General features: G+C 39.7%; 3 protein-coding genes across 4 annotated transcripts; all 3 read right to left on the reverse strand.

Annotated features, from left to right (window-relative positions):
• Nucleotides 1-4,398: 4,398 nt before the first annotated feature.
• On the reverse strand, nucleotides 4,399-4,883 carry LOC142937835 (B-type lectin plumieribetin-like). The gene is made up of 2 exons (XM_076080950.1): nucleotides 4,794-4,883; nucleotides 4,399-4,650 (listed from the first exon to the last, which is right to left on the reverse strand). Exons 1-2 carry the CDS (start codon nucleotides 4,881-4,883, stop codon nucleotides 4,399-4,401), a joined length of 342 nt encoding a protein of 113 aa, XP_075937065.1.
• Nucleotides 4,884-7,565: 2,682 nt separating this feature from the next.
• On the reverse strand, nucleotides 7,566-9,241 carry LOC142937834 (B-type lectin plumieribetin-like). 2 transcript variants are annotated; one of them, XM_076080948.1, is made up of 4 exons: nucleotides 9,167-9,241; nucleotides 8,434-8,519; nucleotides 8,052-8,145; nucleotides 7,566-7,928 (listed from the first exon to the last, which is right to left on the reverse strand). In XM_076080948.1, the coding sequence occupies exons 3-4, from the start codon at nucleotides 8,139-8,141 to the stop codon at nucleotides 7,668-7,670; spliced, it is 351 nt and encodes a 116-aa protein (XP_075937063.1). In that variant the 5' UTR covers nucleotides 8,142-8,145; nucleotides 8,434-8,519; nucleotides 9,167-9,241; the 3' UTR covers nucleotides 7,566-7,667. The 2 variants fall into 2 exon arrangements, with proteins under 2 accessions (XP_075937063.1, XP_075937064.1); XM_076080949.1 differs by lacking the exon at nucleotides 9,167-9,241 and having other exon boundaries at nucleotides 8,434-8,862.
• Nucleotides 9,242-12,132: 2,891 nt separating this feature from the next.
• Nucleotides 12,133-13,122, reverse strand: LOC142937832 (B-type lectin plumieribetin-like). The gene is made up of 3 exons (XM_076080946.1): nucleotides 12,824-13,122; nucleotides 12,608-12,701; nucleotides 12,133-12,484 (listed from the first exon to the last, which is right to left on the reverse strand). Exons 2-3 carry the CDS (start codon nucleotides 12,695-12,697, stop codon nucleotides 12,221-12,223), a joined length of 354 nt encoding a protein of 117 aa, XP_075937061.1. The 5' UTR covers nucleotides 12,698-12,701; nucleotides 12,824-13,122; the 3' UTR covers nucleotides 12,133-12,220.
• Between the last annotated feature and the right edge of the window lie 802 nt (nucleotides 13,123-13,924).

Raw genomic sequence — 13,924 nt, forward strand, 5'->3', positions numbered from 1 at the left:
CAATGGACCTTTTTTTGTTTTTTTTACAGCAATGGCGGCTCATGGAGCCAACTCAATCTGAAGCAAGAACATTTATTTTAATGGAGGGGCAGACTGGGGCACAGTTTCAAAGGAAGATATATGCAATTTATAGTTTATTATATTTTAAATATGTAATATATATATTTATATATATATATATAGTTCTTACAGTAACACACCCTTGCACATATTTTCTCTATAAATATACTCCTGAAACAGTAATAATATACTTGTTTTAACGTACTGTTATTTGTTTGTTTGTTTACCATATTTTATTGAAAATATTTTTAAATGATGTCTCATATGTGTTTATTGCTATGCACCATTCACCTAGCCAAATTCCTTATGTAACACTTGGCAAGAAACAGTTCTGATTCAATTTTATTTCACATTATATTTCTTGTCTTGGCATGTGCAGGTCCCATGTTGGTTTGAATTTATGTCCATCGTTTTGGTTTTCTTCTTTTCTGTTTTGTGAATATTTGGACTTATGTAGTTTATTTATGACAGCATAAACACATACCAACTAAATCTGGTTTCAGACCCAGAGCTTAGCAATAGTCCCCCCAAACCAGAACAGGGCAGAAGGCTGTGTAATATGTTAATACGAAGAGAAAGGGCCTTTGTTCCTTAATAAGGAGGCCCTGTGTTCTAAGAGGCTTTCATTAACGCTGAGCAAACCTACATGGCACAAATAGAAAAAGCATTGCCCTACATACATTAAAACAATGTAGCCTACAAATAAATAATAAAGCCTAATATATGTATAGAAAAATAGAAGGATTGCCTCCGACCCTCAGCTGCTCCCAAAGGCCCAAATTCACTGCATCATCACCATTTTATTTATTTAAAAGAAGGTTATATAATATCAGACCAGGTGGGTTGTGCAGCTTAGTCTTGTAGAGGGGTCACATAGTTAAGACTTTAAGTATTTTATATCCATAAATAAAGTTGTGTTTAATCAAATTGCCACAAACTAATTCAAACATGGAAAACTTGGGGCCACGGCAGTATTAATTCGGTCTAGGAGTGCTGTCCTTTGGGCATATGATGAAGCTGTCATGTCTGCTGCGTGAACTGTACTTGATAAGAACATGGAGACGAGGCGATGCAAAATACAGAATACACAAAAGAGAGGGGGGGGGGGGGGGGTATAGGGGGATCAGTGACCCAACAGTAAATATTTTGCCATGAAGAAAACATAATTTTAAAATGTCTACACATCATTGCAACCATTTCAGAAGAGATTGCAATGATTATGTTCCTCCTGGTGTCTGTCCTCCTCTCTGTAACCACAGACAGGTACATTCATGCAAGGTGGGTCATAGATGTGGATACGGAGACTACGGTTGGATTAGTGTGACATCATGTGGTGCCTTGATGCAGTTGCAATAACGTCTTTCATTCCGCTTCCTTTCAGTTTTTAAGACTCATTGGCGTCACATGCTTATTGTTTTCTAATGTACACAGACAAATGTTTGAATGACAAAAATGTCACCTTCATTCTCAGGTTCTTTAATCTCTTATATCAGTAATTTCTTCTTTAATTTGGTACCAAATACATGATATAACAGTTAGTTGACACGCTGATTAATTCAACTCAATACCAACATGGAGTTGGGTTGTTGGTGTTAGATCAGAGGGAATTGTGTAGATTACTTGATGTTGTTGTAGTTCAGATATTAGACCAGCTGACACTCACCTCGCTACAACTACCAGTGCTCTTTATCAAGATATTTGCAAGTAGACCTGTTATCAATTGGGCATAAATACAAGAAAAAAGAAAAAAAGAACAAAGAAAAACAGATTTATACATTTTGAAGGTGTGCTTTTATTTGATTCCACATTACACAGCAGGCAGGTTCATTGTGATTCACGCTGACATCCAGAGATGACTTTCACTTGCAAAGCATTCAAATTCAAAAACTTTGTGATGTCATGCTAAAACATCGTTTAAAGGCGGAGCTAAGGCCAATTTCATACATGTTCATGCCATGGTCTGAGACAGTCCAAACATATTATTGGACATAAACAACTCTCCCCAATCCCAAAACTACAGAGCTAAATCTCAGAGGTCATCATGCATAAACGGCTCCAGAGTAGCTTGTTGATTAAACTTTCCTACGCCATGGATATACAACATATTAGAGCTCTAAATTTAGGTGGAGTTCCCTTTAGTGCCTTTGGAGTCAGCAGAGCTCCAAACTTTGTCAGGTCCCCTGTGCCACACGAGGTTGCCCTCATAGGTCAGTTCAAGAGGGCAGCCCTTCCTCGCGAGGGCCGGGTGGCATGGGGACATATGTGTTAGTGTGCCACCTAGTGGTGCCAGCCTCGTCCTACATCACCAAGTCGTGCAGTGTCTGATTCCCACACAGTCTGCGGGCCATAGATGACAAAGAGCCATTTTGCTCTTATCAAAATATTCATTGGCAAAAAAAAGGAATAATTGCTTTAGTAAACAGACTTGTAAATAAAATATAACCTTTGATGAACTTCTGGACTGCAAAGAAATCTGGTTTACTCACTTGGAGCATAGCCCTCCACATCCCCTTGCTGGATATCAGGTGGAGTGGCTATTTGTCCATAATTAAACGCAAACTTGAAACAAACTTGAAATAAAAGGCCACTTAGGCATCACAGGGATGAATAGTACACAGAAATCCATTTTCCATTATCAGGTTTTGAGTTCCTCATAGACCCTCTCAGGAAAAATTCAATCTTTAACTTTAAAATAAATCGATCAAACTGAAGTTGACTTCAACCTTTATCTTTGAATGCATGACGGAAAAATCGAAGGTTCAGAATTCATAGTGTCATTGTGGATTATTTCACAGCCTTTTATGGGAAATCTTCTCCAGCTGCTTCACAAAGAGGAGCAGTATGACAATGAGATGTTTGACATCAGTGTATTTACATGAAGCAAGTTTACTGCAGAGGCTGATCAAACATTTCCATTGCCTGCATATGGCTCTTGCAGAGAAATGTAAATGTGCTGCAGATACATGTATGTAAATTGCACATCGCAGACTTAATTATACATTTGACAAGCAAACTTCAGTTAATCTTTCTTTATCTGGTTGCTGTAAATGCTGATATACAACAAGAACATTCTGACATGTACATGACCTAATCAGATATGTCTGTCTCTCAAGCACAGCCAGCAGCTACTAAACTTCTGACCTGAAGGGTCACCAAGCCCTCTGATCATGCCTACTTTGTTTTTTTATGTTTATTAGAATGTTTCTTGCATCATATTGTGTATAAGTGTAAGGGCTATATGTATAAAGCTATAGTTTTGTTTGAGTGAACTGCACTCATGTTCAATAACATTTTGTCATTTTGTCCGTTGCCATCTTGTTTTTTTGCAACCAGAAGCGACACGAGAGCTTGAACAAGACAATTTTAAAAGACCTAAATGTTACAATTAATTGTCATTAACTGATAACACATTGTGAAAGCGATAAAAGTTCTAATGCTTATATTCACACTACAAGCGACAAAAGCAACAAAATGTCCAAGCGTGGCCGACTACATCGTCTCTGAGTCACCGCTGTACTGTTGCTCAAGCACTGTTGGATGTGTGTCGTTAAATAGCACTGGGAACTGGCTGGCGACATTGTTTTCAGATAGAATAGAACAGGTTGAAACAAAAAAATATGATTGGTTGACAAAGGTGTGACTGTGCCTTTTTCCTGAGAACCTACTGCCCCTGCCTGTTTGTTAGGTACACCCATATAATCTAATGCAATAACAGCTCTGACACATATTCTTCCTCTACCAAGCTTCACCCGAGTCATATGGACGGTTTGGACATGTACCAATATTTTGGGAGAACAGAATTGTCATTATGTTCAACTTTAAGTGCAAGAAGTGAAATAGAGCTTTGGAGCTCTGCTGACCCCAAAGGCACCAAAGGGAACTCCACCTAAATTTAGAGCTCTAATATGTTGTATCCATGGTGTAGGACAGTTCAATCAATATTTGTGAACATGAGTTACTCTGGAGCAATTTATACATGATGGTATCTGAGTTTTAGCTCTGTAGTTTTGGGATTGGGGAGAGTTGTTTATGGTCTCAGTGGTGGAATAATTATTCAGGTCTTCTAATTAGTAAGTAAAGGTATCAATAGTGTAAACCATATGAAAAAAAAGTATAATCAGCAATATGTTCTCATTAATCAGCACAATGGTCTCTCTCAGAGTTATATATATAAACCTTTTTGCATGAGTGTATGTGTGTATGATCTATGTTCTATGTGGACAAGAAACTCATTTATGGATTGTGAAAAATGTATTTTATTTGATTCCAGATTACACAGAAGGAAGGTTTACTGGTAACTCAATCTGACTGTAGAACATGATGTTCACATACAATGAATCACTTCATGCCTCTGTTTTGATCAGAGTTCCAAATCTCCTCACTGTCCTTGGTCAACACCAATTTTCCTTCATCGGTCATGAGAAGGCGGATGTCAGGTTCGGGTCTGTAGGAGTTTGTGTGCCACCTGGGTTCCTGACTCTTGTTGTACATGACCAGGTTGCTGTCAGCCTGCATGACCAGACTAACAACGTCTGATCCGTCAGTGTCTGAAGCCCACACACGCTTCCAGATGACAAAGTTACCATCATCCTGCAGGAGGGAAAAAGAGACATTTGACTGTTATCCAAGCAATATCACACCAAAATATTAAGTTATGTACTTTTACACAGACCAGTGCTCATGCATCACGCACCATGATAAGTGTCTGGAGGGCAATATTCAGAGTTACTCACCTGGAAGTCAGCCTTCCACTCCCCGTTGTTGGATATCAGAGAGTCTCCCTTGCGGAAAACATCATTTCTGGCCATGCAGTTCTTACTCATGATTCTGCAACAAAAAGAAAGTCTGTTGTTTCCATGTAAAACACTGAAAATACTTTGTTAACATTTGTTCTGTTAGTTGGTTTGCCATTTCATTTGTGCAACACCAGTGGTATTTGTTTTGACTGAATAGTAGTTCTTTTCACATTTTTACATACATTTTCACAAGTATTATGCACCAATTATCATTTTAATTGCAACAGCACCGATTTAACAGTAATTTAATGACTCCTTCATGCATCAAACACAGACATGTATTAATCTATCCATCAGAGTAAAAGTAAAGAACACTTACAGGGTTGAAGGTCCAGTCAGACTGCAAACAGAGCAAAATGAGTGAAGTGCAAGAAGAGAAATTCACTCCATTTATATACATCTGAGCTGGAGGAGGAGAGAGACGGGGGACAGAGAGGGAGTGTCACCTCCTTTTCTTTTTTTCCTGTTTTCTAAAAGCTGATGTTTTGATTCCAAGTAAGTGATTCTCTCAGGGTGTCAGTTATTTGTCAGTCATTTCAGTTCCAAAGAAGTCTTTCCCTGAGAACAATGATTATAAGCCTGCAGTCATTTGAGCTACACTGTGATGAAATGTTTTGATTTATTACTGGACAAACTGAAACAGAGGAATGCAAACTCCTTAACTAATGTTTTTTTTCTTTTCCAACTAACTGAGTCCAACATGTAAATGTAAATAAAGCCATATCTGACCCTAAATATATTAACACAGGTGCCCCCCAAGGATGAGTTGCCCCGTCCTCTTCACATGATACGGGCGTGTGAGAAAAACTCCCCAAAATCACATTGTGAAATTCTCGGACGCCATCGTTCTTTATTTATTACACAGAGATCAGGACACATCACTTCAACACTCTGAAATCAAACCGTTCGTAGACGGGTGTGACGCTCACCACCTGATTGTGGATGTGAAGAAATCTGAGGAGATGATTTTTAATCCAAAATCAATTAGTGACCACAGTCCAGCAGTCATTCACTAAGTGCCCACAAATCAGGTCTCTTCATATAAATATGTTGGTGTGGACATTTACTAATTGCTCACACGGCATGTGCACGTTCAAAACCTTTATTCTGCGCTACAACAGACGATGCATTATTTTTAAAGACTTCACGGTTTAAAACAACAAAAGAAGGATTTTGATTTATCAAATGATTTTAGTCCGTTTAATATAAAATAGTAAAGTATGGTAACCTGTCAGCACAGTTAGTCTAAACTGGCATCTCTTAATTAAACGGACAGGAAATCAAAATATTAAATAGCAACAAGTGGTATTACTATATGATTTTATTTGGGGACTAAGACATCGCTGTCAGGGTTGGTTACACAGGACAAGATGGCTTGAACCCAAATGCAGACATTGAAGGCAGCAGGATGATTTCATGGATTTACTGAAAATTACTTCAAGAGTCAGTAGATCCAGCAGCAAGGTCACAACAAACAGCATTGAAATGATGATGGTCTGATGAGGGACAAACGGAGGTGATTGGAGAGTAGCTGATGAAGTGAATGAGATGCAGGTGAGGAGGTGGGAGAGGACGTCAGGTGAGCAGGACCGGAGAGAGAGAGTCTGAGGACATCTGGTGGATGGTTAGAGGATGGCAGGTCTGGGGAGTGAGAGGAGGGTTCATGGCCTGAAGGAAGTGAGCAGGAGACGGGGACAGAGAGCACAACAACAAAGAGACGAGAAAGTCCTGTTGACAATTAATGTTTGTCCATTTATTATCTAGATTATGCCTGTTTTTATTATGTGAATCTATTATCTTTTATTACCGTTTCATTGTTTTTAAAAGAACCACTGTCTCACACTCAACATGTACATTTAAGGAAGTGTTTGCATGAGTGTATGTGTGTATGATCTATGTTCTATGTGGACATGTGACGTCGTTGGCAAGTTTGTTGTGTGATGCAGCAGCTTGGAGCCCAAGACACATTTCCCCCGCTGGACAATAAAGTTAATTTGATCCTATTTTCATCATTCTTTTAGCATAATGGAATAAAGACATGCTTGACTCTATAAACTCTGACAGTAAAAACCTGAACCTTTGACTTCAACAGACCTCCCTCAGTATATGACCTGTCTCACTAAAACACCTGTCAGAGGGTGCTGCTGCTGCATCAAATACAAAAGAATGTCACAGATTAAACTACCCAACAGTATATAAAGCTGGTGAAATGATCTCCAACTATCAAAAAGGTTTTTATATATAACTCTGAGAGAGACCATTGTGCTGATTAATGAGAACATATTGCTGATTATACTTTTATATTTTCACATGTTTTACACTATTGATACTTTTACTTACTAATTAGAAGACCTGAATAATTATTCCACCACTGAGACCCAGTACCAGTCTGCTCCACTGAATGATAAAGGGAGCCACCATTAGATAAAACATGTAGTTTATCTTCATGCTGTCATGTTGTAATCACTCTGTGTTTTACTAATAATTTCTGACTTTAACACAACTCTTATTTCAACTCACTTTCCATGTTTTAGTTGTTTTGAGTTCATCACAAATGTGGCTAAAATCACACAGTGTATCGATTCATTATGTTAAACTTTCATTCTGTTTTAAGTCAAAGAGTTGTTTGTTCTGAGATTAAGCTGAGATGCAGAGACACACTTTACCCTGATCATCGCTCTCTACAAAGAGAAGCAAGAAACTCATTGATGGATTGTGAAAAACGTCTTTTATTTGATTCCAGATTACACAGAAGGAAGGTTTACTGGTAACTCACTCTGACTGTAGAACATGACGTTCACATACAATGAATCACTTCATGCCTCTGCTTTGATCAGAGGTCCAAATCTCGTCACTTTCTCTGTTCAACGTCAGTTTTCCTTCATCGGTCAGGTGAAGGCGGCACATGTTAGGTTCGGGTTTGGAGGTGTTTGTGTGCCACTTGGGTTGCGCACACTTGTTGTACATGACCAGGTTGCAGTCAGCCTGCATGCACAGGCGGATAGCGTCTGATCCGTAAGTGTCTGAAGCCCACACAGGCTTCCAGCCATAGATGACAAAGTTACCATCATCCTGCAGGAGGGAAAAAGAGACATTTGACTGTTATCAGAATCATGTACTTTTACACAGAGCAGAGCTCATGCATCACGCACCATGATAAGTGTCTGGAGCACACAAATATTCAGAGTTACTCACCTGGAAGACAGCCTTCCACTGCCCGTTGTTGGACATCAGAGAGTCTCCCTTACGGAGCTCATCATTTCTGGACAAGTAGTTCTTACTCATGATTCTGCAACAAAAAGAAAGTCTGTTGTTTCCATCTAAAACACTGAAAATACTTTAAAAACATGCTTTGTGAGTTGGTTTGCCATTTCATTTGTGCAATACCAGTGGTATTTCTTTACTGAAAAGTAGTTATTTTCACCTGACATTAATTTTTACACACAGTGAGTCTTATGCACCAATTGTCATTTTAATTGCAACAGCACAGATTCAACAGTCATTTAATGACTCGTTCATGCATCAAACACAGACATGTATTAATCTATCCATCAGAGTAAAAGTAAAGAACACTTACAGGGTTGAAGGTCCAGTCAGACTGCAAGCAGAGCAAAATGAGTGAAGTGCAAGAAGAGAAATTCACTCCATTTATATACATCTGAGCTGGAGGAGGAGAGAGACGGAGGACAGAGAGGGAGTGTCACCTCCTTTTCTTTTTTTCCTGTTTTCTAAAAGCTGATGTTTTGATTCCAAGTAAGTGATTCTCTGAGGGTGTCAGTTATTTGTCATTTCAGTTCCAAAGAAGTCTTTGCCGGTTGAGAACACTGTTTTCCTGTTTTCTTAAATCCCCTTCTTAAAACATCACAAACATGCAGGTCTTTTTTATTTATTTTACATTATTTTATTTTTTTAGCAATAGGATGATCTTTGAAGGGGGACATGATTGACAGACAGGAAAAAATATGTTGAACATTTTTAGATACAGTGATTAACACCTTAACCAGCCGCCAGTACTGAATGAAAGTGCTCCAGGATCTTTATCTGTGATAATCATGAGTTTGACCAGAATGTATATATATATATATATATATATATATATATATATATATATTTTATTAACTGTTCCATTTTTTCCAATCAGGCCAAAAAAAAGGACTAATACCTCATTGATGGATCTGAAAAAAGGAGAAATATATTGAATATTTTTGGATCAGCTACTAATTATAAAAAACATAATTAGCCACCAATACAAGAATAAGCACTGGGAATTACTGTTATGAACATCCATGAGCTTGCACGGGATGCAAAACCTGTGCTGAAGATCTGACTCCAGCTTGGTGTCCACTCTCTCAGCGCTGCTCTCTGGACTCACACACCGTCCCTTCAGGATGGAAAACAAACTGTTATCACTTCAGTCCCAAAGAACTCTTTTCTAGTTGAGAACAATGATTATAAGCCTGCAGCTCTGAGCTACACTGTGATGAAATGTTTTGAGAAATATACTGTTAGACCCTTAGCAGGTTGATTATAGATAAGGAATGAATACTGATGATCAGTTAGTGGTGTCACCCACTTAGTCCTTAGACACTTGGAAGACATTAGGACATATTAACATTTACTTTTCAATGATTTTAGTTCTCTTCAGCCTTATTTACAGCTGGACAAACTGAAACAGAGGAATACAAATTCCTTATCTAATGTTTTTTTTTCTTTCTAACTAACTGAGTCCAACATGTAAATGTCAGTAAAGCCATGTCTGACCCTAAATCTATTCTACCTGTCTAACTGAAGGTGACATTCACAGCTTGTTACTCCGTCTTTATATTACTTGAGCTGGAGATCACAAGGAAGTGGTATGATTACGCAGTATAATAAACTGGAATTCTTAGTAAGTAGTGATGAGTGATGAATTATTATTGTGATAAGAATCCTGGTTAAAGATTAACTCTGAATCCAATCTAGTTCGCATGATAGCAAACATGCTAAGAGTTGAAATTTGTGTTTATTTAGATTATGTGTTCCGTGTTATAAGGAAAACAATAAAACTCTTATGTTGGCATTTTAATTTCAGACATTTTTTCTGTGTGCAGCCGTTGCATGTAACCAATGTGACACATATGTGGATACAGATACTACAGGAGGATGAGAGTAACATCTTGTGGTGCCTCCTCAGTACCACACATGGTAAAGCAATTAATTTACAGTTCTTTAGACACCCTGGTTGTTTTATAATGTACACAGACAAAAGTTTAATAACAAAAGTGTCTGTACTCTTGAGAAACATATTCTAATGGATGCAGAGAGTATTGACCTTCATTCCCAGGTTTCAAATCTCTAACAGTGTCAGTAAATATATTCCATTCCATTCCACTATCCAAACCGCTTATCCTATCAAGGGTCGTGGGGCGCTGGAGCCGATCCCAGCTGACATTGGGCGAAGGCAGGATACACCCTGGACAGGTCGGCAGTTTATTGCAGGGCACATGTAGACAGACAAACATTCACGCTCACATTCACACCTATGGGCAATTTCGAGTCTCCAAATAACCTAAGCTGCATGTCTTTGGACTGTTGGAGGAAGCCGGAGAACCCGGAGAGAACCCACGCTGCCACGGGGAGAACGTGCAAACTCCACACAGAAAGACCACCCGGGATCGGGCCCCTCTTGATGTGAGGTGACAGTGCTAGCCACTACACCGCCGTGCAGCCCCAGTAAATATATGACAAATATATTTTAAAATTATTATAAAATTACTTTATTATTTGAAGTTGAATAGAAAACTGCCAACAGCCTTCTTTGGATCACCTGGACGTTGTGTTGTTGTAGATTGTTTCTCTGCATGTTATGGGAATTCATCAGCTGCTTCGTAAAGTTCTATATCTGTAATGGACATTGCTATTGTTTTCTCGGTCAAGGCCCCTTCTTTGACATTTTCCATCCATCCGCCATCTTTGCTCACCTAGGCTGGGGGTGGTGTAACGGGAACAATTTGCTGAAGATTACTTCAAGAGTCAGTAGATCCAGCAGCAAGGTCACAAGAAACAGCATTGAAATGATGATGGTCTGACGAGGGACAAACGGAGGTGATTGGAGAGTAGCTGATGAAGTGAATGAGATGCTGGTGAGGAGGTGGGAGAGGACGTCAGGTGAGCAGGACCGGAGAGAGAGAGTCTGAGGACATCTGGTGGATGGTTAGAGGATGGCAGGTCTGGGGAGTGAGAGGAGGGTTCATGGCCTGGAGGAAGTGAGCAGGAGACGGGGACAGAGAGCACAACAACAAAGAGACGAGAAAGTCCTGTTGACAATTAATGTTTGTCCATTTATTATCTAGATTATGCCTGTTTTTATTATGTGAATCTATTATCTTTTATTACCGTTTCATTGTTTTTAAAAGAACCACTGTCTCACACTCAACATGTACATTTAAGGAAGTGTTTGCATGAGTGTATGTGTGTATGATCTATGTTCTATGTGGACATGTGACGTCGTTGGCAAGTTTGTTGTGTGATGCAGCAGCTTGGAGCCCAAGACACATTTCCCCCGCTGGACAATAAAGTTAATTTGATCCTATTTTCATCATTCTTTTAGCATAATGGAATAAAGACATGCTTGACTCTAAACTCTGACAGTAAAAACCTGAACCTTTGACTTCAACAGACCTCCCTCAGTATACGACCTGTCTCACTAAAACACCTGTCAGAGGGTGCTGCTGCTGCATCAAATACAAAAGAATGTCACAGATTAAACTACCCAACAGTATATAAAGCTGGTGAAATGATCTCCAACTATCAAAAAGGTTTTTATATATAACTCTGAGAGAGACCATTGTGCTGATTAATGAGAACATATTGCTGATTATACTTTTATATTTTCACATGTTTTACACTATTGATACTTTTACTTACTAATTAGAAGACCTGAATAATTATTCCACCACTGAGACCCAGTACCAGTCTGCTCCACTGAATGATAAAGGGAGCCACCATTAGATAAAACATGTAGTTTATCTTCATGCTGTCATGTTGTAATCACTCTGTGTTTTACTAATAATTTCTGACTTTAACACAATTCTTATTTCAACTCACTTTCCATGTTTTAGTTGTTTTTGAGTTCATCACAAATGTGGCTAAAATCACACAGTGTATCGATTCATTATGTTAAACTTTCACTCTGTTTTAAGTCAAAGAGTTGTTTGTTCTGAGATTAAGCTGAGATGCAGAGACACACTTTACCCTGATCATCGCTCTCTACAAAGAGAAGCAAGAAACTCATTGATGGATTGTGAAAAACGTCTTTTATTTGATTCCAGATTACACAGAAGGAAGGTTTACTGGTAACTCAATCTGACTGTAGAACATGATGTTCACAACTTCCTGCCTCTGTTTTGACCAGAGTTCCAAATCTCTGCACTTTCCCTGGTCAACACCAATTTTCCTTCATCGGTCAGGTAAAGGCGGCACATGTTAGCTTCGGGTCCGTAGGTGTTTGTTGACCACTTGGGTTCCTCACTCTTGTTGTACATGACCAGGTTGCAGTCAGCCTGCATGCACAGGCGGATAGCGTCTGATCCGTAAGTGTCTGAAGCCCACTCAGGCTTCCAGCCATAGATGACAAAGTTACCATCATCCTGCAGGAGGGAAAAAGAGACATTTGACTGTCATCAGAATCATGTACTTTTACACAGAGCAGAGCTCATGCATCACGCACCATGATAAGTGTCTGGAGCACACAAATATTCACAGTTACTCACCTGGAAGACAGCCTTCCACTCCCTGTTGTTGGACATCAGAGTGTCTCCCTTGCGGAGTTCATCATTTCTGGACAAGTAGTTCTTACTCATGATTCTGAAAACAAACAAACAGAAACTTCAAACAACAACATCTATGATGTTGTACCTGGATAGAATACTGAAAATGCTTGACATGTTTTCAGCATTTCAGTCAAAACAAAAGTGTAGAGTACTCACAGGCCTTGAGTGTCACACACCAGTTATTCTGTGAGCAGAAGTGAAGGAGGTGAAATTCACAGCTTGTTACTCAGTATTTATATTACTTGAGCTGGAGATCACAAGGGAGCAGGGGTGGGCATAGGGGATACCGGGGAAATCCCCGGTAGGCCGACAGGGTTGGGCTGGTCCAATACCGGCGCACCTCCATCACCAACCGGCCCTCCCTCTGACATCCTCCCTCTGACATCGCCGACCCCGGATATATTCTATGCTTCACAGAACACGTTAAATTTACTCTAATACTCAAAAACAATAATCACTGACTGATACTTATACTACTCCTCGCGATCTGTATTCACACTCATGGTTTCCATCTGCGAGCCGGCAGCACCCCTACACACACAATCACACACCCAGCATGCAACACTACTGATACCACTGATGTTCACACCCCATCGTATCACTACTGATACCACTCCAGCATGCAACACTACTGATACCACTGATGTTCACACCCCATCGTATGTTCTGTTCTGTTCATTTCTACAATATAGTTCATACTAATTATGCCCTCTGATTCCAGTTTCTTTATTGCGTGGTCTTTCTCTGCTGACATTCATTCCTTAAGGCTCTGTAGTTATACGTATAACCAGTGGCGGCTGGTCAATAGAGGGCGCTAGGGCGCCGCCCCACCTTGAACCACAACAATTAAAATAAAATAAATAATAATAATTTGTGTTTTTGAAATATGGAATCACCCAGTAATATGTGTAAAATATGATATCTGCGGTAAATATATGCTTTTCCTGCACGTCCTCTCCGCGTGTCTGCACGTCCTCTCCGCGTGTGCACGTCTCAGCCGGCTGGGGCGCTGGCGAAACTGCCCCAAAGAGGCGGGTCTATGAAGCAGTTTAGTCAATGATGCTTTAATGCTGATTTAAAGATATAAATGTGTGACATACAATTTAGCCAATCAGCGTCCTCAAATAGATTCAGCTTGGGGCAGAATCGATTCTGCCCCAAGCTGCGCGTTCCCGTCCGGACGAGTCTCTACACGCGAGCGCGAGCGCCAGCGCGAGCACTGCTCCTCCAAGAGCCGTTTGAGAGGAGAACTTTGGC

The sequence above is a fragment of the Anarhichas minor genome, unplaced genomic scaffold, assembly GCF_050575085.1.
Source record: "Anarhichas minor isolate MPS153535 unplaced genomic scaffold, ASM5057508v1 ptg000074l, whole genome shotgun sequence".
Taxonomy (NCBI): domain Eukaryota; kingdom Metazoa; phylum Chordata; class Actinopteri; order Perciformes; family Anarhichadidae; genus Anarhichas; species Anarhichas minor.

Coding starts and splice junctions, on each gene's coding strand:
- LOC142937834 (XM_076080948.1), bottom strand. CDS start 8,141: ATGAGTAAGAACTACTTGTCCAGAAATGATGAGCTCCGTAAGGGAGAC. Junction 7,929..8,051: donor AGTGGAAGGCTGTCTTCCAG/GTGAGTAACTCT, acceptor TCCCTCCTGCAG/GATGATGGTAACTTTGTCAT.
- LOC142937835 (XM_076080950.1), bottom strand. CDS start 4,883: ATGAGTAAGAACTGCATGGCCAGAAATGATGTTTTCCGCAAGGGAGAC. Junction 4,651..4,793: donor AGTGGAAGGCTGACTTCCAG/GTGAGTAACTCT, acceptor TCCCTCCTGCAG/GATGATGGTAACTTTGTCAT.
- LOC142937832 (XM_076080946.1), bottom strand. CDS start 12,697: ATGAGTAAGAACTACTTGTCCAGAAATGATGAACTCCGCAAGGGAGAC. Junction 12,485..12,607: donor AGTGGAAGGCTGTCTTCCAG/GTGAGTAACTGT, acceptor TCCCTCCTGCAG/GATGATGGTAACTTTGTCAT.